Source organism: Xiphophorus hellerii, chromosome 2 (genome assembly GCF_003331165.1).
Source record: "Xiphophorus hellerii strain 12219 chromosome 2, Xiphophorus_hellerii-4.1, whole genome shotgun sequence".
Lineage (NCBI taxonomy): Eukaryota > Metazoa > Chordata > Actinopteri > Cyprinodontiformes > Poeciliidae > Xiphophorus > Xiphophorus hellerii.
In genome coordinates, this window is record NC_045673.1 from 15,025,018 (window position 1) to 15,051,828 (window position 26,811).

Here is a 26,811-nt window from a genome sequence, read left to right on the forward strand (position 1 = left end):
TTTAGCAGCTTAAGTATAACTTCTGAGTCTCCTATAAAGAGTGGATGTTGAGATTTGCCTTCTTCTCAGGTTCTGACGTGGTCTCTGATCTGAGGTGCCGTTAATATGCAATTTCTAAGCCTTTTAACTATCACGGACCTCTCCACTGCAGCAGAGGAACAGCAACTTGGGGTTTTTCTTTCCCCAGGCATTCCCCATTAAAATGAGCTTCATCAAAGCATTTCGTGGCTTCTCAAGTGCACTTCAAGAAGCCTTCACAGATGTGAGAAGATTTCAGAGCAGATAAACCTTCATATGTTAAAATAAAAATGAGTGTTGTTTCACTTTGTTCATCGGCGTTGCACTCATCATAAAAAAGGACTAACAGCGCTGAAAAGATTTACTCTGATGTATGTACATGTACACCAACAGATGTCACAATAGATTTTTTCAAAAGGGCTAAACAAATAGTCCAGGCAGTGTTGCTGATTCAATGTTTTTTCCACACTGTGACCTAAAAATTAGAAATAGTTTTGTGTTTTTTTTTTAGCAATTTTTACAAGGTCAACTATATTATATTATTTAAGAGAAAATACTGTTCATGTGTGCATAGGAAAGCAGAATAAATATCCTCAGGTACCCTGCCCACTGAATTTAGGGCCCTGGTTACAGATGTTTCGTAAATGATGATGGTGTAGATCTTTGATTTGTGCTTTTGTACACTTGAAGTTAGACTAATATTTTTAGAACATGGTAAAGATTGGATCATTTTCAAGTTAGAACAATGGAACTGACACAAAGTTGTAAATGTATGTTCTATGAAAGTACATCAGTACACTGGAGAAATTCCAAACATCATGCCAAAACAAAAACATAGCATTCGTGCGTCCATATAAACAATGCAAATGTCTTAGTTTTAGAATGAATTTTGTATTATTCTTCTTTAGCACTACCACTGACAAATGTAATAATTTGACTCCTCTCGTTGGATTATTTTAGCTAAATATTACCTCTCAGTTCAAATACTCATCTGAAAACTTGTGTTTGTGTGATTTCAATTCATGCCATTATTGTTCGAGATTTGAACTCAAGTTGCATAGTACAGGGGGAAATAGTCCTTTATATATTTCATGCTTAACTGAAAAAAATATATGTGTATGGCTCATTGTCAGTGGACAACAAATTCAGTGTTGAAATAACCTGAGACTAAAGAATCTAAGTACCAGATGGGCAGATAGCTGGCTAGGTGTTAATCCTCTCATAGAACAACGTAAGTTGGGGGAGGCTGAGTACTCAACAGTGAGAGTGTGTTAGCCTCTCAGTGATAGGGAGGAGAGCGCAGAACCGTTGTGCAACCACATCAGCCCTGGATGGAATGGATCACTTTGTGTTCTTGGAAGCTGTCATTATATGAGCCTGTATTGCAGTGGTTCCCAAAGTGTGGGGCGCGCCTCCTAGGGGGGAGCGCAGTGCCATTGCAAGGGAGGAGCGGGAAGCGGTATGGATGAATAATAATAATAATAAAAAAGAACAGTTACACAAAAGTGTTTCACTGTAAAGATGGTTTGTAGTGTGTTTTGTTGCAACCTGAAGTGTGAAGTAAACTTCAGTGGAGTTTGAAAACAAAATATGTATATAGGTTTATGTCTGGTTGAACGATGTGTGTGCCCAGTTGATCCTTTTTTTTTTTTTTAGGGGTGATTTTATTGTAATCCATAGGGGGGCCCAGAAAATATTTGGGAACCACTGGGGGGGGGGGGCAGAAGAAAATCTTTGGTAACCACTGCTCTGTTGAATAAGCACCAAATAATGATACAGCTGTGCTGAATCTGTTCTGTTGCTTTCTGTAGTATTCATCTAACAAAACTTTGTCTGCTTGAGGTAAAGTCAGTTGACCTAAAATAGAGAAAAACTAAACATTTAAATGGGTATCAATCTTTAAAACAAAAACCTAAACCTAGGGGCAAAACAGGAGCTCATGTTTTGGGGGGCTGAACAAGATGCCTTACTATTTGCACAATTATCCATCACTCTGCCAGATTTTGCATGCCTAGTTTTTTCTTTGCCAACTCTACATCTGTTTCCTCCCTGAAACACTTACCTCATGCATCCACAGCATTAATTTTAGAGATCTGCAGAGTATTTGGACCACCAGACAACAGATTGAATCCAGATTCATTATTTACTTTTCCTCTCACACCTTCCCAGTAGGGAAAAGAAGCGCTCGGATGCTGGACTGTTTATATTTACATTCTCAACCTGCCAAAGTGTGAGGGGAATTAAGTGGCTTTGGCGCTGTTAATTGGGCGTTAATCAGGTGTTGCTCTAATTAAAAGGCAGTTCCGCCCTGTTGGGCCCTGGTAATGAGTTTGTTATTAAATCCACAGAGGATTTTTGTCTCTTTTTCAATTTACCAATAGGGTAGTGCTTAATTGCTGTGTAAATGAGCGGAATGTCCTTGAAGGTCATGTTGCATTGGAAGGCGATCCGTGAGCAAAACTGTTCTATGGAGCCTCAGATCTGAAATTCACTGAATTCTCAGAGAACTTAGACTGGAGTGAAAATAGGCGTTTTGATTTTACTTTCATGAACTCACAGGGAAAATCTTCAAATCTAATGTCCAAGATTTAGGGCACATGTAAGTAGATATTTCCTAAGTAGGTAAAAGCACTTTTAAAACTGGTTTCCTCCCCTCAAGTTGTTTTTATTACACTCACCCGGTGCTATTGCCATTCTTGAAAATGCACCTTGTTTTATGGCTGCCGACAACTCGTAAACAAAACCCGCCTGCTCCTCCGTATCCATTTTCCAACATCACAAGTGGTGCTCTTTGACCTTTTTGAAAGAAACTGGGCAAAAAGGTTGAGAATGCCTTCAGTCATGGCTGAATCAATATGGAGATGGAAAGAAAGAGATATAGAAACAGCCAGGGAATTCAGACAGAGGAGAAAGATGAATGATGGAAGATGTTACACAAAGATAGACAGGTAGCTTGAGAGAGAACACAGAGTGATTGTTGAAAAATATTTGCTGCAGAAACATCTGCACCTAACATCAAACCTTGGCTGTCTGCATGGTTAGAAAAACGCAACCAGATATAATCAGCTACGGGATCTGTCAAAAACCTACCAATTATGCTGCACTGGCATCTTAGAGATCTTGCCGGCACAAGTTCACTAAGATAAATACTCAGATATCGAGCTCACGCAATCTTAACCTGATTTTCCAAAGCTAACAACTCTGTTCTTCATAGTGGGAGAGAAAGAGGAAAGAGTATCTAAAACATGTTGTTTTTTTCTCTACCTGCTGGTGGTGCTGGTGTAACATCTACTGCTTTGCCAATGTCAATGGAAAATGGTTAAAATGGGAAGATGCTGCTTGAATGTGATGAAATAAATTACTTGCCAACAAGTATCTTTGTGTATATTTTTAGTTGTAAGGTGGACAATTAAGATTCTTCAGCATATGTTAAAGAACTTTAAACAGAACAAGAACAAGACTTCTACTCCCCCGAAAAAGTTTTATTTAGCTTGTTCTTGGAGAACGATGAATTATGAAACAAAGAGCCCACTCTTTGCTCTTTTGCAGTTTTATTTCTCTTTACATAATTTACTTCGATCATTTGTAACTTTCCCCAGCAGGTTGCTGCTGCTGGGTTGAAAGTGAAGACACTAAAGAAATGCTCAGAGACGAAGCGGCAGGGGGAGAACCAGACATAAAGATTACAGGAGAGAACAAAGAGTGACAGGGGATTTTAGTTGTCACAAAAAAATAGTGTCACAATGTCCTTTCATTCAGCGCCGCTTAGTGCTGTGTCACATTTCCACGAACTTTGTGCCTCTTGTTTCTTCCCTCCATCGATTCATCGGTTGCTCACTTTTATGCTCAAAAATCAAGAATTTGACCTCTGCTTCACCATCATTAGTATAAGTGGACACTCTTTGAAAATGGAGAAGTCAGAAAATTTGATGTCTGTTGTCCTACAATTTCAGAAAAGCAAACAGAGGGAGAGGGTGGAGTGCATGGAGATGTGAGGAGAGTACATCTTTTGTCCTTTAGTCATTTTCCTTGCAGGGACTTGCTTTATTTTTGCCTGCAGAATCTGCAATGAGCCACAGCTCTTTGCGACTGACATCCCACACAGACCACTTCACTGATTGCATTATGTTTAGCAGAACAAGAGTTTAGATGGAGTTTAGAAAAACAATGTCTTGATCATTTCACATTGATTTATTGGATGGAAATTTCTCCCCTTCTTTAGTAGAGCATTGCATGTGACCTTAAAGACTGACTGTTATAAACTTAAATGACTGTTATACTTAGATCATCGGGAAATCCTCCAAATCAGAACCCTGAAAGGTGGCAGAACATATTGAATTTCCAGGTTACATGGGTTCCTCTTGGTCAAAACATGAATACAATGCATATTCTTCAGACTTTTACTGGAAAATTGTTTCTAAAAATGTGCTTTTATCTCTTTATATTACAATTATGAGAAAGTGTGTGTTGGCCTATTCCATAAAATCCAAATAAAATACATTGAGGTTTTCTGTTGCAATGAAACAAAGTGCATACTCTCAGGAGGTATGAATACTTTTGGTAGGTGCTGTAAATGATCACACAGAATATTAGTTACTCCTTTGAAAACAACTTATAATTACTGCCAAAAGGCAGTATCAAAATTTTACAAAAAAAAAAGAAAGAAAGATATATTTGGCATTTTTAGAAGCATACAAAGTTACCTTTGTGTCTTTAATATTGACATGAGCAACAAATTGGCTTGACCATATTTTCCAGACAGGAACCTTGTTCAGTCTCAGACCTCTCAGCCCAGACAATGAAGCTGCGCAGAGCCACATTCTTGTCCATCTTTTTCATCTCTGGCCAACTGTAGCCTCTCCCTCCTCTTATCTATGTGTGACCAAGGAAATTAAATTACAAATATAATCACCAGGCGCCAGTTTTCTTTAACAGCCCCTTTCTGCTTTGCATATTGAGTGTGCTTGCTTTGCACACGGTGTGTGAAGTTACTTATTGGGCTGTTTATGATAATGGGCTCAGCGCTACTTGGGAGTGACAAACCTTTTTACAATGGCAATAAATTAAAGCGAAAGGAGAAGATGAAGTAGAAAAAAAATCATTAAATGCAGATGTTGATATAGCCATCATGGGAAAAGAATTCTAGTTGAAGGAGTAATCTAAAGGGAGATGTGTGATAATGAGTTGACAACAGACAAAACCCCAAATCATTCTTCCTGAGTCTGTGCCATAGTTTAGAGACAGACATTGACATGCTTAATTATTTTAGTTACATGTCTCATGTGAAGTAAAAAAGCTTTCATAACTTGCAGCCATGCCAGTGGTTTTACACAATGGATAGTGACGCTGGTCTGCCAGATATTGTCCAGCTGCACCTCTTTTGTTCAGATAAACTGAATTATAACAAAAATTATTGGTTTTATGCAACAATAGTGCTGTTGTTAGCACTGTTGCCTCAAAGCAAGGAGGTCTTGGGTTCACATTTTATCCAGAGCCTTTCTTCGTGGGGTATGTGTGCTCTCCCTGTGTATGAATAAGATGTATCTGTAACACGCTGGTCTCCTTCAACAATCCCAAAGCATCCATACTAAATAGTTTGACCATTCTCAATGGCCCTTAAATTTGAATATGTGTTAGAATGGTGTGTCTTGTTTATCTCTTTGTTGACCTGTGATACACTGGCACACTGTCCACGGTGTTGCACGCCTCTCACATTAACCTCTGGATATAGGATCAGTGCCTTGTGACCCTTCACATGTTAAAAAGGTATAGAAAACTGATGGATGGATAGTTTCTTTCTTTTTTTGCATCTAGACCATGGATCATGTCTGAATTTTATTTCCACCCAGTTTATAAACTGGTGGATATTACAATACAGAAAAATTTCTGAGACATATGTTTAAACTGGTTGAGTGTGATAAACTGGTTATAATTTGCTTTATTTGCAGTTTGGCTTTTATACTCAGCTTTTAGACCCCTTTACTTTTTTGTTGCTTATTCAGTTATTTTTAAGTCATTGTCCTAGACTTATTTTATATTCTACATGTGATACACTTTGTTGTAAGTGAGGTTGTTTAAATAAGCTTTATCAATAAATGAGAACAATTTAGCTTTTGCTTCCATGAAAGTAGCATTTAGATGGATGGCAATATATTTTATTACAATTAGCTTCAGTCAATCTCTATTTAAACTAAGATTGATTCCAGGCAATGATGGAACCAAAGAGCTTTTTTTTGGTCATTCTTTTGTTTTCATTCTCAAATTGTTATCTGGATTTACCTGCTTATTAGGTAGCACACGTTAGTTTTGGCAAGTTCAATATTCATACGCTTACCACAAAATTAGTCAGAAAGCCAATAATAATTTATAAGTGGTATTTTACACAGTATTATACATACAGACATACACAGGACATTTCTTATTCAAATTGTTTGTTGATCTGTTGAAGTTGTTTGGTTGGCTGTCTATGTTTTTTGATATATGCTAATGCAGAACTAAAACAATAACAAAATAACTTTATATGCAATTGTTTGCACAATTCAGCTTGCAACGAGGTATAGGGTTCAAATCCAGGTCAAGGCCTTTTTCTGTATATTTTGCAAGCACAATTTGGACTACTTTGACGACACTCAATATGTTTTGTCACTCATTTCAGAAAGTGGAACTTCTATGTTGATTAGATTGATTACACACAGAGTGAAACAGTTTGAGCTATTATTCCTCGTAATTCAGAAAAGAGCCCAAAATTCAGTTTCATTAAAAACTGAAAGCTGAATATAAATGCCAGGCTTCTATGCACTCAATACTGATTGGGCCTCCTTTTGCATGAACGTAGCTACATCAGTAGCTACGTTTGAATTCTCCATAAAATTGCGCAAATTAAAAGTTTGAAAATAAATTCACTTAATGGAAACAACTCATGTTTTCTGATAAGTTTTTGAACCAGTATGAGGTGATTTTTCAGTTGTAGTGGAAAAGACGTAGTATCGCAAAACTGCAATGTAAACACTTCCATAAAGAATCCATATTGTTTATGCAACTGTATTAATATCACATTTACAGTAATGTAGGTAATTGGCTAATATGTTCAACACATTTACTGATAACCTTAACATTGCAGCGTGATCATTTTAATGCTGTCTCAAACCTATACCTCAACTTGTTTGTGCTAAATCAACCAAGAGTTGTCCTTGTTTTACCAAAAAAGAAGTAAGAAAAGTAACCCAGATCGAACTGCTCCGAAGGCAGCAGTGCAGTAAAACTCGAGCATGTTGGGATTTGTATAAAAAACTGAGGCCTAGAAAGTCTTACAGACTGGCCCCTTTACTTCTATTCTTCTTTAATATTTATGTTCTCCTGTTTATATATATATTTATATATATTTTTTTAAACAAATATGTTCTGTAAATCAATCCTGACAGGAGCTCATGATATTCTAGGCAGTCAGTGTCTGTTTCTATGCTGGATTTCTTTGTAATCCTATAGAAAAATAGTAAACGAATGAGTAAGAGAGGCAGCATCATTCACCCACTAACTGCTGTCAACTGTATAGAGCAGAGCCTACTCCTCACCTCAAAGGAAATTCCACACGTTACTCCGTCTGACTAAACAAACACTACCGGTGGCTGTCTTTCACAAAAAGATGAGGGATGAATTAGAATGATGCACTTCCCTCAGGAACCAAAAGCCAAAGCTGGTAAAGGTAGAGGGGGGATGAACAGAGGAATAGGATTTTTATCAACATTGTTATGAGACAGCCATCTCACTTTCCCCTGGCCTCTTTCCCTTATTCCCTATTCAGTTAAAATTTTATTTGCTTATGCACAGACTGTTACACTTGCTTGTACAGGCAGGGCAGTGAATGCAAAACTGTATCAATACCCTCGAACTTACCTGGTCCCAAAGCTGTCACAGAGCAGGTGGAGAGTCTGTTTATTGTGATCTTTATATATTCAATGCTAGTCAATCTCTCATCCAACTACAGGGAATACATGTTAGCCAGGTTATCCCGGAGGCATCTCTGTGTTCTGGTGTAGTGTACAAACACATTCCCCTTGAGTTTGGCTCAACCAATCAACACTTTGTCATTGTGATGTAATTCACACACTACATGTTAAAATGTAATTTCACAGGGTTACTGTGAAACAAAGTAGGACTCCAAAATTATAAACAATTGCAGTACATTTCTCTTCTTACACTTGCTCCAATAATCATCTCCATCTACAGAATGTGCTTTTGAAGCTGTAAAATGGCTTCCTGGTGGAACATGCTAATAATTGCTTTGCTCCATCACACTCTGGCTACAAAAAGGCTGGTGGAACATGCCAATACTTGCTTTGCTCCATCACACTCTGGTTACAATGATTATTTATCTCTCCAGAATCCTTGCCAAATGAAAGAAACATTCCTTGAGGTGCTACTACCTATTCAAAGCATCTTGAACAGCCCTTTTCTTCATTCCCTATCATATCCGAGGCTTAGATTTGGCAGAGACATGGTAGAAATAGTTCAGATAAGGCCCATTTAAAAAAAAAGGAAAAAAAAGTGAAATTTTCTTCTTCTGATTCAAAGATCCAACATTACTTGGATGTAAACTCTAGCTCTTTAGGGGGGATGTCTTGCTGCTTGTAGGGTTGTCTCTACACTTCAATAAAATAATCAGCTTGTTAGATTTTGAAAAGAATATGTGTTTTCATTTGTAAACAGATTTTAGTGTCACAGAATAAGGCCACTGGTGTCATAAAAAACTTAAAGAAAATATCTAATTGATCCAAAATGGTAGCTTACAATGTAACCAAATAGCTTTGTGACCTGGGCACTTGGTTGGTGATCCACATTCCTTCACAATCAAATTGACTACATTTGCTCTTACTTTGTACAAATTTGTGTAGAGCAGGCAAAACTTACATGACCCTTTATACAAATAATAAGACAACACATCTGTGCAAACTGCAAAAAAAGGGTTATATTTTGTTGTAAATACAAACCTAAACTAAAGTGAGCAGAGCGTCGTAGCCTATTTTATAGAAGATTACTATTGTGGATTTTAATGCACATATTGCATTACACACAAACCAATGAAACTAGCCTTTCCAATTACTATTGTAAAAATAATAATAATCTAGTGGGCTCCATATGATTTCAGTTAGGTCACAAAGAGCCACTTCAGAGATGCTGAAGTAGCTTTTTCAATGTTAACCTCATGTACTGCAGACCCATGCACCAATGCTATGCAAGCGTTACATGATGATGTCATTAATTGTAAAAACAAAAGACTCTGACTGAGGTACAGGCAGGCACAGTGCTCTAAAATACATTAAAGAAATGAAGTAAAGCCTAGAAATCATTACATGATCTGTTTAAAAAGTTTGCGAATGCAACCCGACTTATGATGGTTTAAACAATTTGCCAGGAAATTCTCTCTTTAGGGATTGTGAGAGTTTGAAATCTTAAGTAGTTGTTTACAAGATAGAATCCTTCAGCTGACAGACCTTCTGTGTAAACCAGACCCAGACAGTTTGTGGAAAATAGAACTAATGCATAATTATACACGAGACATTCTCAGACAGTCGATCTTCATGTCACCAGAGGACCTCTGGTATCAACATGACTGCTCTACAATCAGTACAATCTACATTTAATTAACACAGAATTAAAGAGCATTGTTATTTTGATGAAATACACTGGTCCTGATTCTCTGATTCTTCTCTAGTGCTCCCGAATCAGGCTCAGGCTCTAAATTTCTACAGTTTATTGTGAGTGGATCAGCATCCATCTGGACTGTCTGCTCAGATGTAGATCTAACTTTTTAGAGGGCTGAAGTGTTAAGCAGTTGTGCAATGTACAATTGCTGGCAACTTTTTTAGATATACCTTCAAAGTACCAGGTTGAACCCGCTTTTACCTTCAAATGTGAAGTGCTTTCATGCCTCATATTTTCTAATTTCCAGACCATTCTCTGTAAATCTGAGCCATGGCTGTGCATGAAAATCCCAACAGATAAGTTTCTGAAATATTCTTAGCAACCAGTCTTGCAGCAACAACCAGGCCATGTTCAAAGTGTCAATCTAATTTCTTCCCTATTCTGATGTATTGTTTGAACTTTAGCAAGTTTTCTTCACTGTCTAGTGTTGAGTCACTGTTTGTTTTACACATCCGAATGCATACACCCAATAAAGAAGCCAGTGAGAGTGTTCTTCCTTCATTCTCTGCATGTTAATGAAATTTGAAAGCTATCCAGTAAATGTTAAAATAATTTTTTTTCTATTTGAGCAGAAGATGCTCAAAGTGGATGCTGTGTAAGTGGTTCTTCAGATTATATAACTCACCAGAGATGAAGAGAACTGGCCCCAAACCAAAATAACTGCACAGCCCTGGGGGAAACTTTTTAATGCAGGACACATAATGAACTATTACTATCCCTGCAATAGGATATCCAATAGAATGAATATTTGGGTTGCTGGCCATGAAAGATATTAAGCAGAAAGGACTTAAGTAGCTTGTGGTGGAAATTATTTGCAGAAGCAGTGATTTTATGCTGTTTTTTTTTTTTCTTCTATCTCAACAACAATTACAGCTACTTCATTCAGGGTTACTCACAAAAACCCTTCAGTGCAGAAGGAGGGAATTTTAATTAAACACCTCATTGATGAAATCAAAACCACGTTTATTAAAAAACTGGAAGAAGAAAAGATGTGAGACAAATTTAAAAAAGAGACAGGGTGTGGGAGAGATAGGGAGATGAGAAATTGTGGCTTTGATAAGTTGGGGGTGGGGAGTGGAGGGGTTGTTTTGGCAGGAAGCTTTGATGAACAGATCTGTGTTGAAATCCACCTACAGGAGCATTAATCTACCAAATCATGTCTCTGAATGAGGGATAGAGGATGTGGACATTGAGAGGCAACTAACAGAGTACTGTCTGTCAGAAGCCTAAAGAAGCAGCTGGACATGCTTTGAAGCTGCAGTTAAAAAAAAAATTGCATAGCAAATGCACAATATATTGCCCTGGCACACAGTTGAAATACAAATGTGAAATGCCCCTTTTACCCTGCACGTAATCAGTACAATTCCCACATCCGTTGTGACATTTTGAAATATCATTGTGCAATTTTGGTTGGCCTATTCAAACCTAGACATTGCTGACATTTTTATTTCTTCTAAGGGAGATACCAGCACAACTAAGGAATTCGTTCATTGTCTGTTTCTGCTATTGACACATTTTCATAAGCTGCTGGAGCGACAGGAGTTGTCTGAGAACCGTTTTTGGATCTGTGACTTGCGCAGTTCTGCCTGGAGGGCTTGATCTCTTTCCCCTCTTTCCTTGTCACAGCCTGCAATCAGCCTAAGCCCCTTTGTGCTCTCTGTTCTGAACTAAGCCTGTTATCCTGTGGAACTCCTTTACAAACGATCACTACCATATCCCTCTCCTTTGTCTTTCACCACCCTCTCACTCCCATGTCCTATTTGTTCTGTCTCTTTGTTTTACACACACACATATCTGACTCTAACAACTATGAAGTCTCTCAAGGATGGATTAGTGGGACTACTTTATATTTATTTGATCTTTATCATAACCTACACACTGGCACAGACCGACAAAAACAGAAACGGAACTCTCTGTATCCTTCTCTACCTCAGTTAGTTGCAAAAGTATTAAATACACCTAAGGTTTTGAAAAATAATAATAAAAAAATTGTACATAATTGTAATATAGAAAAGACAAGACTGGCATACACGTTTGCATAATGTAATTAGTCCATTTGAAGGATGTAGTGGAGAAGGTCTGATTAAGAAAAAGTGAATAGCATAACAACTATACAACAAACTAACTTATAAGTGCGGAGAGAATTATTGGGGACCAGGTTAGTATAATGAGTAAATCCAGTGCAGCTTGGTGAGGAGCTGAACTCATGAGATGAAAGAAAATGACCAATTAGGACGTAAACCAATACAGAGTGATTTAAAACATGACACAGAAGCCCATTTAATTAAAATACAAAGATAATGAAAATCTAAATCAACCAATAAAAGAACAGATCAAGAATAACGGAAAGAACCTTGAAACAAAAAGGTTAGCCACCTAAGCAACAAAACAAACAAAAGCAGAAAAAGTCTCAATCTAAAAAGATCTAGATACAAAACCAATGTGAGGGATCAAGGTTAACAGAATAATTGTCAGTACATGACTAACAGTTACTCTGTTGACAAAGCCTCCCGTCTTAGTAATTCTGTAAGAGCTGCAGAGACATCTATGTCTTCTGTGATTAATGCTCTCTTTTCCATACCTGTCAATTTATGTTGAGGCCATGTCTTGATAAGTCTCCAGCTGTGCTTTACTCCTCTCATGATGATTGAACTGGGTTCAGTAAGATGTTGAAAACCTTTAATGTTTTAAGACCTAACTCTGATTAAACCTCTATATCTGATTCAACCCTATTCCCCAAGAAGAAGGAACAGACAGATGCCACTGGTCGAGATTGCATCTTATGAATCCATGCTGCATAGACTGGAGGACAATGGGCAAGGAGGACAGGGGAGGAAGACCCCACTAACCAGAGATGGTTTATGTTTACAATTGTTTTTTGTTTGTTCTGTTCATCAGTAGAAAATATATAAATATTGAAATTATAACAATGACTTTAGATTGACTTCCATTTATTTTTCTTTCATTTCTATAGCCTAACCCTGACACTTACACTAAACATATCTCAAACCTAAGTTATGCTTAAACTTAAACCTAACATATACTAAATTCCCAACTTAGCCCTAAATTTAACCATATGCCCCAAAACAGCACTTCTCCTTATGGGGCCCAGACTTTAGGCCCCATGAGGAGCAGTGGATCCTCACAACATGGTGTATGTTGGAAAAACTTGCCATAGAAGGTGAAAAATGCTAGAACACCCCTACACTCACGCACACACGCCATGTTTGATTCGTCAGTTGCACATTTCAAACTCATCTATGTTCTCCTAAACTGCAGCTTGTGGTCTCCCTGGGGTTTGCTTCCCACATTCATAACACTCCCCTCCATGCCAGGTGGCTGTCTCCACAAGTCGTCGTCCTCATAAATCAGACTGCCTTTGAGTTGATCAATAACAAGTCAATTAGCAGGCGCAGAGAGATAAGGGTCTCTGGGGGTCACTGCTTGTTTGTCAGGCAGACATCTGCAGCTTTGTCTCTGTCTGCCACAGAGCTAGGTGTGTCGTTTACCTTGAAATCATGTGGCTACTTGGCTATCATAAATCTAACCATCAACTATAAATAGGTCTGGAGCATCTTGCTATAATCCATCATTTGTTTGTTCTTGGATAATGAATCATGCTTTGCACACCTTAGATCTCTCTGCTCTGTGTGACGGATTTGGATGTGCCTTGAAAACAGCACTGACTGTGCTTGTAAACTCCTTCCTGGAATAGATCCTCTTGTCAAAAAAAGGAAGAAAGAAATAGAAAAATGAAAACAGGATTCTGCCGTCGAAGGTCACAATCAGCCATACGCACCAAATGGAAGATGCAAGGCCTGCCAGTATTCATCCTGCTCCCCTGTTAGGCTGACAAGGCTGGGAAAGACCCAACTGTTGTTTGGTGCCCACTGACTGTGTATCTAATGACTTGGATGGCAAATCCAAAGCAACAGTAACAGGCTCCTGTGGCGAGTACATCAGATTAATCCCCTGGATAATTAGAAACAAGAATGATCTTGGGCAAATACTCTGCATACCTGCTGGGATGCCACAACAAATGATACTGTATAATCTAAACTTGTTACAAATAGGGAGCTAAATACAGGATGCAAAGAGATTATTAAAATATGCAACTATGAGCCATTGATGAAAAATTGAACATACATGGATGGTTTCTTAAATGTCTTGCTTCTTTACTGCATGTTTAGTCTGAAAAACTAATCTGCAAAAATAGTAACTGTCAAATGAACAATCAGATTATTTATTCTGCATAATGAGTCACTGTTATACCCTCTTTTTTCCTTTTGATTAACAATAACTGTAATAAGATATTTTTATGATGAAATTAATAAAATGTTTATTTTGCTAACTAAATGTAGCTTCCTGTCTTACCTGTCAGTTAAGGTGTAATTTGAGGATTTTCTCGCTTAATCATTGCAAAAGGTCTTTTGCCTCTTTCACATTTTGTGATGTTACAACCACAAATATTAAAGTACTTTATTGGTAATTTATTTAAAATGCAAACACAAAGTAGTACATTGTATCCTCAGAGGTCATTGGATGAGAGGCAAGTAAATTCTGCTGGAACGGTTGCCAGTCCATCACACAGTATAAACAACCATTCATACACAAACTCATAATTAAGGGGAGTTTTTCAGAGGACAATTAACCTAAGAATCATGAGGAGATGATGTATACTCAATTTAGAAAGATCCCAGGCCACAATTTGAGTAGTGGACCTTCTTGCTGCAAGACAACAGTGCTACCAAATGCGCAATCAACAAGCCCAAAAATCTTCAACGTATTTCGATAAAATAGAACATGATCAACACAAAAAAATACAAATGAAGAGGAGGGAAAATGTTACATCGATTAAAAAATATATGTAACACATAAAAATGAGAAAAGTGTGTCTTTCACAGTTATTCAAACCTTTTGCTGCCAAGTTTTCAAGGCATCACTACCAATTTTGTGCATAACATCTCAGTTTTTGTAATATAGAGAGCATCTGTGAATATATACAGTACAGACCAAAAGTTTGGACACACCTTCTCATTGAATTCAATGAGAAAGTGTGTCCAAACTTTTGGTCTGTACTGTATTTCCTGCAGAAAACTCCACTACAGTTTAAAGTATTTTTGCAGCTCCTAACAGGTTTCCCTCAGATGCTCTCCATCCAGTATGACAGCGATTGAAATGTTTTGTACAAAGATGGTAGAGATATATCTTGACAACCTGGCAGCAACAGAAGGTTTCAATAATTATGGAAGCCAAATTTTTCCAGTTTTGTTGTGAGAAGGTATTTGAAATCACACAACCTTTTCTTTCCACTTTATACTTATTCTTTGAGCCTATCATTTTTAATGAAATACATGGATAAATGTAGTTGTTATATGACAAATTATAATTCTTATTCTTCTTATTATTCTTTCTCTTAAAATACACACAGTTTTCTTTCTTGTTGATCAGTCCTTGCATGATCTGTTGTTTTTCTCTGTCTTTTCGCCTTTTGTTTGTTTAACAGTCTTTCTGTTGCAGTGAAGCCACCTGGATGAGGTGAACCTGCAGATGGATTTGAGGAGCACAGGATCAGTGTGTTGTGGTAAAAAGCAGTTTGTTTGGGGTATACCGTTGGATTCTGCATGCAGCAGTTCCAACTGCTCTTTGGGGTCGACCTTGTTTTTTTTTTTTTTGTCAGCTGCTTGTATCAGGTGGCAAGAGTTGACTGTTGGGATTCCATCACAGGACGGGTATAAATACAGCATGGTATGGAGCAATCCCACTGTATGAAACCACAACTCCAAACTGTGACAGACTCTCCAACACAAATACAGTGCATTGTGTGCACCGTGAAAAGGGGCCTGGCTCCAGGGCTTTCCTTGTGCTCCCATGCAGAAAGAGCCCCCAGGGGAGCCAATGCCAGCTGAGACTGAAAAACAAGGTAAGAGCCCAGCTGATACACATGCATACAGGCTCAGCTGTTTGTCTTAGATGAGGGTTCAGCCCGTGAAGCAGACATAGATCTAGGAAATGGAGTAGTCTGACAGATTTAAGCCTCCAAGGGAGAAAACACACAGAGAGCACTAAAAGATGGATAGACAGAGGATTCTACAGTGTATCTGCTATTGGAGTGAAATGGTAAGACTCTGGTAGTTTCTAAGATTGTTTGACTGCCTTTGTGTCAGAACTGGTAATAGAACATGGATTTTATGGAAGGAGACAACAGAAGGTCTATTAGAGCAGCAATACCATAGATCTGACCTGTATAGTGTCATAAAACTACTTGGTGGGGCTGAAATACAATTTCTAAACAATTTAAAGCTATGCTTCGAATACGTCTTCTCTTGATGTTTATTCAATGTGATGCTTTTTTGTTTTCTTTTCTGCTTCTACTTGGTTCAATATCTAGGTATTATGCGCTAGGTTTGCCCTGGTTTTTTCCAGCAGCATTTAAAATGTCAGTTGAAGTCTCCCAGAGCTCCAATTCTCCTCACAGCCAAGAAAATGACAAACAGAGATGACTGACAGCTTTGCAGAAATAAGGCTGTCCATTTAGAAAACTTGCTGTGTCAAAAGAGAGAGAGAGAGAGAAAAGAAGACGCAGCCTCTCTGAGAAAGATGGGTTTGAAGAGTGGAGAGATATGAACATGTTGGTGTTGTATTGATCCTCCAATGCTTTGCTCATGCATTTTACAGAAGATCCAAATGCCACTTATGATATAATACAGCAGTCGAGGTCGAGGCTCTGGCTGCTCAATGGGATTTCAGGGTTTGCAGTGTATAAATTCATTGAGAATCAAGTGAGGCTCTTAGGTTGTGTCTAGGGCTCAGCTCTGGGAGCACACCAATTTTAAGTCCTAATGGGGGATTTGAACTATCCAGTCTTCTCTGTATCCATTATTTCATGAACAGATGGAATTATTTTAATACTTTTGCAGTACATCACATGAATCTCCCCTTTTTTCTCTCCTCTCCCTCTCCAGGGTCCAAGATCTAATTCGCATCATGGCAGCAGAGAACCCAGAGACAGACGGTCCCAGATCCTTCATGCCTGCTGAGCTCCAGCATCCCCACTCTAAGTATTCTCAGTGGAAGTTTAAGCTGTTTAGGGTGAAATCTATGGAGAAGGCACCTCTGCCGAGTGAGACACAAACTGAGATAGGAGCTTCATTAGGGATCTCACCTCCTACTGCTCCAAATATAGAAGCAGATCATGGAGGGGGACTGGCGAGTGTTATGAAATTGTGCCTTGGGGGAAAAAGCAAAGAAAATGTGGAGGGCGCTGGCAAGAGAGTTGATATGAAACTGCAGGAAATGGACACCCACATGAACCATCTCAGGTGATGAGCTATGAAAAAAAAATTCTATGATCTCATAATATTGCTTTCTGTAATTCTTTCAGAAATGATGACACTGTTTTTTCTCATGTAGGTGCCTGTGCCGCATCTGTGGAATGGTCCTGAGGAAGGTCAAAGGACCTGTGCATGATGTCCATGGTGATCTGGATGACGCAAGCAAGTGCGTGCTCCGCAAAATGGGTTGCAAGTTTACGAGCTGGCCAGACATACTTCTGAAAGTATTCAAGGTGGATGTGACAGAGGACGCAGAATCCATCCACCCTCTTTCCTTCTGCCATCGCTGCTGGCTTGCCGCCATACGAGGAGGAGGGGTCTGCAGTTTCACTAGAACAAAAGTCCCAGAGTGGAAGCCCCACACCTCACACTGCTACCTGTGCTCCCCGAAAAAGTCATCATTTCAAAGGACTGGAAGAAAGAGGAGGAAGGTTGTTCCTAAAGTCCAGAGTTTGGCCAAAAGAGCCAGGTGGGACCACGGTGACACCATTGCTGTTGGTGAGAAGAGAGCCCTTAGACCCTTTGGAGACCTCCACAGTCCTGTGCTGAGGGCCTGGAAAAAAAATGGTATCCAGAGAGAACAGTGGGTAAAGAATATCACACACTGCCAAAATGACCACCTGAACACCAAACTGATTGCAGAGAAGCTCCCTACGGATTTTATCATTTCTTTCACCTGCCTGGTGTGTGACCACCTGCTCTGTGATCCAGTTCAGTCCCCCTGCGGGCATCTCTTCTGCCGCAGCTGCATTATAAAATTTACCCACGTTCTGGGACCCCACTGCCCTTCATGCAACGTTTCGTGTGCCCCCGATGATCTCATCCCTCCTGCCAAAACCTTCTTATCAACTCTCTACTCTCTGCCCCTGCTGTGTCCCTGTGAAGGTTGTGGTGAGCATGTGCAGTTAGGCTTGTTCAAGGCCCACTGTCTAAACCATGAGTTGGAGCCGGGTACAAACAAACACTTATCTCATTTTCAAAGCTACCTGCTAACCAATAAGGGAGGAAGACCCCGCCAGCACTTGCTCTCCTTAACCCGTCGTGCCCAGAAGCACCGTCTGAAGGATCTGAAGAGCCAGGTGAAGGTGTTTGCAGACAAAGAAGAAGGCGGTGATCTGAAGTCTGTGTGCTTGACACTGTTTCTGCTCGCTCTGAGATCTGGGAATGAACACCGGCAGGCAGATGAGCTGGAGGCCATGATGCAAGGTAAAAAGTTATTTTTAGCCTTTCACTCAGTCAGTGTAGCAATGAATGGCAATGAAAAGCAGACAAAAAGCCAACTGTTAACTATGATAGTGTTTGCTCATTAATATCCCCCCTTCTTCTGAGGAATACATGAATCTCATAAATAACAATGAGTTGAAAAGTTCAATACTGCAGGGAGAGAAATTGTTTTCTGGAAATTGATCAGAAAATCGTTGCATTATTGTCCACCTCTGTTACAGACACAGCCTTCCCCAATGCCCCCTCTGGTTCCACTCATCTTGTCTGTCAGTCCATCAGTCTCACACTCCCTTTAATGCACAGTAACAAGTCTTGTGAAGGGGTTGTTAGAATCAAAACAACATCAGCAGCGCTTGTATCTGCAAATTACACAGACAGCACCATCCTCCTCTCTGGGGAATTGAAGGCAGCTGGTGTCTGTTTTCATCTTCAGCCAATACATCACTTTTGCCAGCTTCACTTTTGCCAGTTTTACTCTGTCCCTTTCTAACATCTGGAAAATAGGAAGTATTGGATCTTGTAATAATGTGTGTGTGGGCTTTTGATGATAATATGTTCACATTTAGGTGGAAAATTTGTAATTCTTTCTGCATCACCGTGGCAATTACTTCAAATGTAGGAAAATAACTGAACGAATGGCAGACTGGATTTTATTTATCAAATAATAAGATATTAGATTTGTGCATCTACAATCCTGTTACTTTGTCATATGTTTTTAGCTACTTTTGTCTTTCTCACAAACTTATTCTCCTTGTATTGTTTCTCTCTCCACAGGCAGAGGCTTTGGATTGAGTCCTGCCGTGTGCCTGGCCATTCGGGTCAACACATTCCTGAGCTGCAGCCAGTATCATAAAATGTATCGGACAGTCAAAGCTACAAGTGGCCGCCAGATCTTTCAGCCCTTGCACACCCTCAGAGCTGCAGAAAAGGAACTTCTTCCTGGCTTTCACCAGTTTGAATGGCAGCCAGCTCTCAAAAACGTGTCCACATCTTATAATGTTGGCATCATAAATGGGCTGTCAGGATGGACATCTTCGTTAGATGACTCTCCAGCTGACACCATCACCCGGCGCTTTCGCTATGATGTGGCGCTTGTTGGAGCACTGAAGGACCTTGAGGAGGACATCATGGAAGGTCTGAGAGACACTGGAATGGAAGATAGCGCTTGCACCTTGGGCTTTAGAGTCATGATCAAGGAGTGCTGTGATGGCATGGGTGATGTTAGCGAAAAGCATGGTGGAGGACCAGCTGTTCCTGAGAAGGCTGTTCGCTTCTCTTTCACTGTTATGTCCGTCTCTATCCAGGCTGAAGATGAACAGGAGGAGGTCACAATTTTTACAGAGCCAAAGCCCAATTCTGAACTATCCTGTAAGCCCCTTTGCCTTATGTTTGTGGATGAATCAGACCACGAGACTCTCACTGCTGTTTTGGGGCCCATAGTCGCAGAGCGAAATGCGATGAAAGAGAGCAGGCTCATTCTGTCTATGGGTGGCATGCCACGCTCCTTTCGCTTCCACTTCAGGGGCACAGGATATGATGAAAAGATGGTGCGTGAAATGGAGGGCCTGGAAGCTTCGGGATCTACATACATCTGTACTTTGTGTGACTCCAGTCGAGCAGAGGCTGCTCAAAACATGGTGCTACACTCCGTCACCCGCAGCCATGATGAGAATCTGGAACGTTATGAAATATGGAGAACCAACCCCTTTTCTGAGTCTGTAGATGAGCTACGAGACAGAGTCAAAGGAGTCTCGGCCAAGCCCTTTCTGGAGACCCAGCCCACGATAGATGCATTGCACTGCGACATAGGCAATGCCACTGAATTCTACAAAATCTTCCAGGATGAAATTGGAGAAGTGTATAAAAACCCCAACCCCAGCAGAGAGGACCGGCGCAGCTGGAGGGCAGCCTTGGATAAACAGCTGAGGAAGAAGATGAAGCTTAAACCAGTGATGAGGATGAATGGGAACTATGCCCGAAGGTTAATGACCATGGAGGCTACTGAGGTGGTTTGTGAACTGGTGCCCTCAGAGGAGAGGAGAGAGGTCCTGAGGGAACTCATGAGGCTCTACCTCCAGATGAAACCTGTGTGGCGTGCCACCTGTCCAGCCAAGGAGTGCCCTGACCAGCTGTGCCGCTACAGTTTTAACTCCCAGCGCTTTGCTGACCTGCTCTCCGCTACCTTCAAGTACAGGTACAATGGAAAAATAACCAATTACCTGCACAAGACCCTGGCCCATGTGCCTGAAATCATAGAGAGAGATGGATCTATTGGAGCCTGGGCCAGCGAGGGGAACGAGTCGGCAAACAAACTGTTCAGGCGTTTCAGGAAGATGAATGCACGTCAGTCCAAGGCCTTTGAACTGGAAGACGTGCTAAAACACCACTGGCTGTACACCTCTAAGTACTTGCAGAAGTTTATGGAGGCTCACAAAGACTCTGCTAAAGCTTTCCAGGCAACAATAGATCCAGAAGAGATCCAGGATGATGAAGATTTGACTCCAGAAATAACCGGGTTATGATTTCTGTTAGTTCTATCTCCATGATTGATTTATTTTAAGAATCAGTAATCTCCCAATTACCTCAATGTTTATGTTTTCTCACTTTAAATGCTTATTGATATTCCAAGCACAACAGAAATGGAGTAGGTTTCTATGTCCTTTAAGAATACTTTGTACATATTTTGGCATTTGATTTAATTTTTAAATTGTATTGTTTTCGATTGTGATTGTTAGAGTTGTTGACATCTTTTGTTAGATGAAACAAAAGATATTTTCTTGAGGAAATAACATTTTGCACTTAAAACAATAAATACTTTTTAATTCCATGCAAAAATAATACAGTTTTTCATGAATATTTGTTTTTTATGTTTTAAACATAGACATATTTGAACTGCTATGTTTGGTTTATTGATTGTTCCTGCATTTCAGAAATAATTGAGGAACTCACTGTAAACATAACACCCAAGTTTCTTTTCTTTGCTTTTCCTCCCACATTTAAAAAAAAAATCTTTGCTGTCTGTGAAATATGGCACATTTTATTGTATTGCAAGGATATGACACATTTATGAATTTATACAGGGGGATATTTATGGAAGCAGATGAAAGAGCTGTAAGTCATGGACTAAAATTGTGTTAAAAGAAGACCACATTTGTGGCTACTGTATTAATATATCATTTTAGCCAAAGGAAAATGCAATCACAGGGCCCTAAATGTTCTTTGTTTCATGAGTGCCCTCTGAAAAAGATGACTTTAGTGCTTTATCGTAGGGTCCCCAGGGGCCAGAATAGATGCTGGGTCACTTTGAAGCAATTTTTTATCTCTTTTAGGCTTTGCACAGCAGAGGATAGATGATAGTTATTCGAATTCTTCTCATAAAATGAAGCATATACTGACCTTTTTGTTGATATCATAAGAATATAGTGTGGTCCATTAGAGAGCCTAATACCCCATGGACTCTCCAGCAGGGATTTTTCTTCAGTTTTGTTTATGACCTGGTTCTTTTCCTCCTTCAGTATTTCTTCACTGCCACTGTTGACAGAGAAGAGAGATGGGCAAGACCAGAAAGTCTAATTTGTTGGCAACTTTATTTGTTTGATTGATTTATTATATTGTCTTTTTCTGCCCACGGTATTGTGACAGGCAATTTTCTTTTTCTTTCTTGATTGAATGTTTGATTTCGTTTTACTGCCATATGTTTAACCATACAAATGCAATGAAATATTCACATTTCATCGAAAAGTTGTCAGAGCTCTACAATAACATCATTTTTTAGAGAGCATTACGTTGAAAATTGCTGCATGTATGTTTTTGCAATAATGAATTGCATTTCCAAAGTAATGGATGATGGATGATTCACCAAATTTCACTTTTGCTGTGTTTTTCCTCATTTTGTGCATTCAGTCCTACACTAAACACACTCTCAGGTGAACTATGGACAGGTTTCTCTGGTGATCTTCAAAGAGAATCAAAATATTACACTACAGCTGTGCTGTTTTGTTCAGATTTTCCTCTGCTGTCACTCAGTCTCATAAGCAATGTCTTACTGAAAACCTTTTTTGTGCACAATGGAGATTGTTTTTTTCCAAGATAAATAAATAAAGACAATACTTGATCTCATTACTAATGATTTCATTTTATTGAATTTTCTTCAATAGCTAGAAAAGCACTTGTTTTACTCTAGAGTAGAATTTAAAGAATCCAGTGTTGGAGAGGAAATGACAACACAATTATGAAATACCCCCCCCACACACACACATATATATATATATATATATATATATATATATATATATATATATATATATATATATACATAGATACATAGAAATATAGTTTTAATATATCAAATATTACAAAAAATAATGTAGATATGGTGTATATTTTTTTATGGGATTTTTAACTTTTAATAACTAGGATATTATTGAAAGGTTCATGCATTTGAATAACTTGTCTCATTTATTGAAACACATTATATATATTAATTACACTCCTCGGATTTTTTTCAAGACTTTATTTTGGTTAATATTGTTGTTTTTCCACATAGTCCATATAGTCAATGTAACTATCACATTTAAGTTAAGAAAATTACATTACATAAACCTTTTAACCAAGACATGTGGGCTTTGTGAAAAGTATGTTTAATACTTGTTTAAAGTTTTTTTTTTTTCTTCAAAAGTTACTTGTATTTATACTGTAAGTTACTAAAGTAAAGGCAATTACAACAGCTGAGCAAGGCAGAAATAAAGGCATGGATCCTTTCTTAAAATCGGAAAATGAAAGAAATGGCTGGTCCTTAGCAAGGCCAAAATGTTGGAAAGAAATGGTTTTGACACCTGATTTTATTAAAGTGTGTGTAACAAATAACATCAACAATTTCTATGCAATGTCATTCCAAAAATACATCAGAATATCAGAAATACAGATATTTCACTCTTCATAATGATGAAGACAAGTACAAGGGCCTGCAGAAATGATTAGATCTTCATTAGGCAGGAATAGGCAACAAAAAAGAAATACTCAACCAAACTTCCCTGTACATACTGACAAAGAAATAATAATACACCTAGAACCGTGACAAACAACATGTGTTCATTTTGCCAAGCGGATAGTGAAGAAAGTAAAAACCTCTTCAAAATTTGCTAAGAACTGAAGCAATACTTTTAGCATGAGAACATTCTTATTGAATTAAACATACATTTACATCTCCTTTCACCAGAGTTTAAGAATCAATTATTTACTTCTCACTGTCAATGTGAAACACTCACAAACTATTATTGAAGTACAAGTCAAAATACACAATTCAAAGTCACAAAATGAATCTTTTTAAAATTTTTATTTTCATCACATTTTTTTTGTTACATTTTATTGAGTGATTGCAGCTTTCAACAGGGAATCTATGATCAATACAATTTAAAGGGCCTTAAAGAACATTAGAAAGTAAAATATGTGGTAATATATTTCATTTTAAAAATTAAAATGTTAAAATTGAAACAGAACACCTTGCATTTATCAATGTATTCTTATAGTTCTCTAGAGAAACTCCATGAATACATTGAATACATCTTGTACAATTAATTTGTTTTCCAAGGCAAGCATGCAGATAGAAAATTTCCACAGCTATCATAAAGAAAATGGAACTCAATCAAAAAGTCTCTTGAAAAAGCTTTTTTTGGCTGGGGACATTTTGAACATGAGGGATCCATTTCTCTCCTTCACTTTCATTGGGGTGCGCTTCACTGGAATAATCTGTCGTGGTGGGGTCATCTCCTGGTAAGGCAGACCTCCATGATCTAAACAGAAGTACTTTTTGCTTCCCTGAGACAGTTTGACTAACAGGGTCTCAGACAGCTCCATGCACTGAGCATGGACCCAGTGTCCCTCCTCCCCTTTTGAGCAGAAAATCATGGCTGGGCGATAGAGCTCTGTGGAGTATAATGGCTCCCATGTGTTGGGGTCCACCTGACAGCCAAGGCAGCATTTGACCCAGTAACCAGTTTGCGATTCATCCTCCTCATCCTCTTCATTGTAAGTGTCTCCCTCGTCATCGCTGCTGTTTTCCAGCTCGTGTGGCTCACGACCAAAGTAGAGCTCCTCAGAGTCCTCAAGCGGAGTGGAGTTGTCGTAATCTGTTGACTCTTGGCTGCATGCCTGGGTCCCTTCTTCCTCATTGGATTCCTTCTCTTGTTGGAAGCTGACTTGATAGAAGTAATGCACATCAGGCTGGGATGGTCTTCCTTCAGTGGGAACAGCCAACAGGATGCAGCTGTCTCCAGCACTGCCTCCAAACCATGTACGACTATGGATGATATCTTGAGTCCACTTGGGAGGTTCTAGGTGTTCAATGTGGATCCCCTTCTCATCCAGAATGACCGTGTTGCACTCCATTCTCTTTTGGGAGTCAGACTGGTATCCGCCTAACACAATATATTTATGACCAGGACCTGTGCGTGTAATGAGGGCACTAGAGATGGACAAGCCAAAGTCTAGGGTCTCGCAGGAAAGCAAAGGGCTTCCCTGCAGGAGTTCTACACGAAGGCGGAACAGACGAGGAGGACGTGAGTCAGAGGTGATAGAATGGCCTCCAATAAAGTACACACTGTCCTCTCTGGCAATAGCTACGTGAAAGGACTGTCCGTCACTGAGCTCAGGCAAAGTGTGAGCTGAGGAGCACCCAAACTCAAGATCAAAGAGGAAAACCTGAGGAGGACAGTCAACAACACTGTTCCATCTTTCTGTGGTCCGCTCTCCTGCAGGCATGTAGGACCTGCCCCCAAACATCACACAAGCTGTCTTCCCACGGCTTTGCACGATGCTCATTGCATGGCCATATCGGGCCCCTGGCACTTCCCCCACCAGCTCTTTCTCTTTGCACTTGAGCATTAGTTTGCGATTGCAACCTCGACTATCCATAGTAAGCAGGTACAAGCTTGATGAGATCTCATTGTTAGGGGTGCGGCCTCCATGGATGAGATAACTCTCTGGGAGTCCGTCATAAGGGTCGAGGCGGCAGACGGCTGGACAGCGCAGCGGAGGGAGATAACACGAGTCGTTAGAGAAGGATATGGCCCTCAGCTTCATCTCACTTTGTTTGAACCTGACACCAAAGATTCCTGTCGGACATGAACGCTTTGGCCAGCCTTTCTGGCCGAACAGCAGGATTTCCCCATCCAGCTGTAACAGGGAGCAGCCAGGCTGCAGGAGGCCTGCACAGTTCACTGGAGTTAATGGTTGCAGGGTCATGATCCACCAGGTGCCTGCATCAAAACAGCAATCGAACACACAAACACGATGTGTCAGTCAGTCAGCTGTTGTTTGTTTTCAATGAGGGCCTTTAAATTTCTACTTCCTGTTTTTTTTCATGTGAACAACCACAATTACTGTAATTCTAATACTAGCAATGACACATACAAGTACTATAGGTTTTCATACAGACTGGCTTTTATTCTGTTTCTATTCCTTTGATCAATGAAAAATAAAGGTATTTGCTTGAGGTACAAATGCCAAAATATTTGTGATTTTCAAATACTTCATAGCAGACATAGTAACTAAACAAAAACTACATTGCCACACGTCTAATACTACAATTGTACATTTACTTCTGAACAAAGCAAAATCTGTTGTGGTGGAATGCATCGTGCTATTTTTCAAAGCAATGCCGGTTTTATTATTTATTTTAGACAACAAAGTAGATAAACAGCTCTATTTTATGAGTTTGCCTTTTTTATTTCCCCACACATTTAAACTATATAGCTTTCAGTTAGAGCCTCACAGCCAAACATTAATCTTTTCAGGAGATTAGTCAGTGGCAATGAATAAGATTACAATAAGTAAATGCTCTTTTCTAGCTTAAGCAGTAACATGAGAAGGGAAAGTGCAAGAATTGAGTCCTTTACCTAGCCTAATGATACGTTAAATTTTTATTTGCTTACCTTACAAGCAGAAGTGAGATCTAGTGGGCAAGATCAATTTTAATGTACTGTAAATCTTTTTTTCCTCCAAGAAGAAGCTTAAAAGGTCTTGTTGCCGATCTTTGATGAAGGCAGAAAGTGGTTGAGATTGTGAAGCTTCGTTGACTTTCAAGCACTTCCAGATCTTGAGGTTAACAGTCTGTGACTGCTGCACGCTGGCAGGTGTGCCAAACGAGTGCTTCCAGTTTGTCAGTTCTCCGTACTTTAACTGTATATCATTTATATTATGAAGAGAACAACTGGATATTTGAAACCATTTTCAACAAATGTAAAAATACTTTATGTGTTTGTGTGGAAACCATTTTTATGAATGTCTGAGATCAGAGGAGAAACGGTAGCCTCCACAGTCAATAATAGCTCAAATCAGCCCTTATTAGAAGAAATCTAGAATACATATGAATGCACAACACATAAAACTTTGAGGCATATGGACAACACCAGCTGAAGACCACAAGTCCAGATCAATGTAGCAGAGAATTAAGGTAGTTCTGAAGACAAAAGGGATCCAGTCCCGTACTAACAAGATGTCCTTCACAGTGTTGCCTGAGAGAAAGTGTAACAAC

At 39.3% G+C, this 26,811-nt stretch overlaps 2 protein-coding genes across 2 annotated transcripts; one reads left to right on the plus strand and one right to left on the minus strand.

The window, feature by feature from the left end:
* Positions 1-15,501: 15,501 nt before the first annotated feature.
* On the plus strand, positions 15,502-22,400 carry rag1 (recombination activating 1). The gene is made up of 4 exons (XM_032578814.1): positions 15,502-15,643; positions 16,686-17,042; positions 17,134-18,260; positions 19,053-22,400. The coding sequence occupies exons 2-4, from the start codon at positions 16,708-16,710 to the stop codon at positions 20,798-20,800; spliced, it is 3,210 nt and encodes a 1,069-aa protein (XP_032434705.1). The 5' UTR covers positions 15,502-15,643; positions 16,686-16,707; the 3' UTR covers positions 20,801-22,400.
* Positions 22,401-23,879: 1,479 nt separating this feature from the next.
* rag2 (recombination activating gene 2) lies at positions 23,880-25,529 on the minus strand. Its single transcript, XM_032579338.1, has one exon. The coding sequence runs from the start codon at positions 25,518-25,520 to the stop codon at positions 23,919-23,921; it is 1,602 nt and encodes a 533-aa protein (XP_032435229.1). The 5' UTR covers positions 25,521-25,529; the 3' UTR covers positions 23,880-23,918.
* Between the last annotated feature and the right edge of the window lie 1,282 nt (positions 25,530-26,811).

Excerpts from the sequence above, each read along its gene's own strand:
- rag1 (XM_032578814.1), top strand. The coding sequence starts at position 16,708 with ATGGCAGCAGAGAACCCAGAGACAGACGGTCCCAGATCCTTCATGCCT. Across the intron at positions 17,043-17,133 it reads ACCCACATGAACCATCTCAG|GTGCCTGTGCCGCATCTGTG; the intron begins GTGATGAGCTAT and ends TTTCTCATGTAG. Across the intron at positions 18,261-19,052 it reads GCTGGAGGCCATGATGCAAG|GCAGAGGCTTTGGATTGAGT; the intron begins GTAAAAAGTTAT and ends CTCTCTCCACAG.
- rag2 (XM_032579338.1), bottom strand. The coding sequence starts at position 25,520 with ATGACCCTGCAACCATTAACTCCAGTGAACTGTGCAGGCCTCCTGCAG.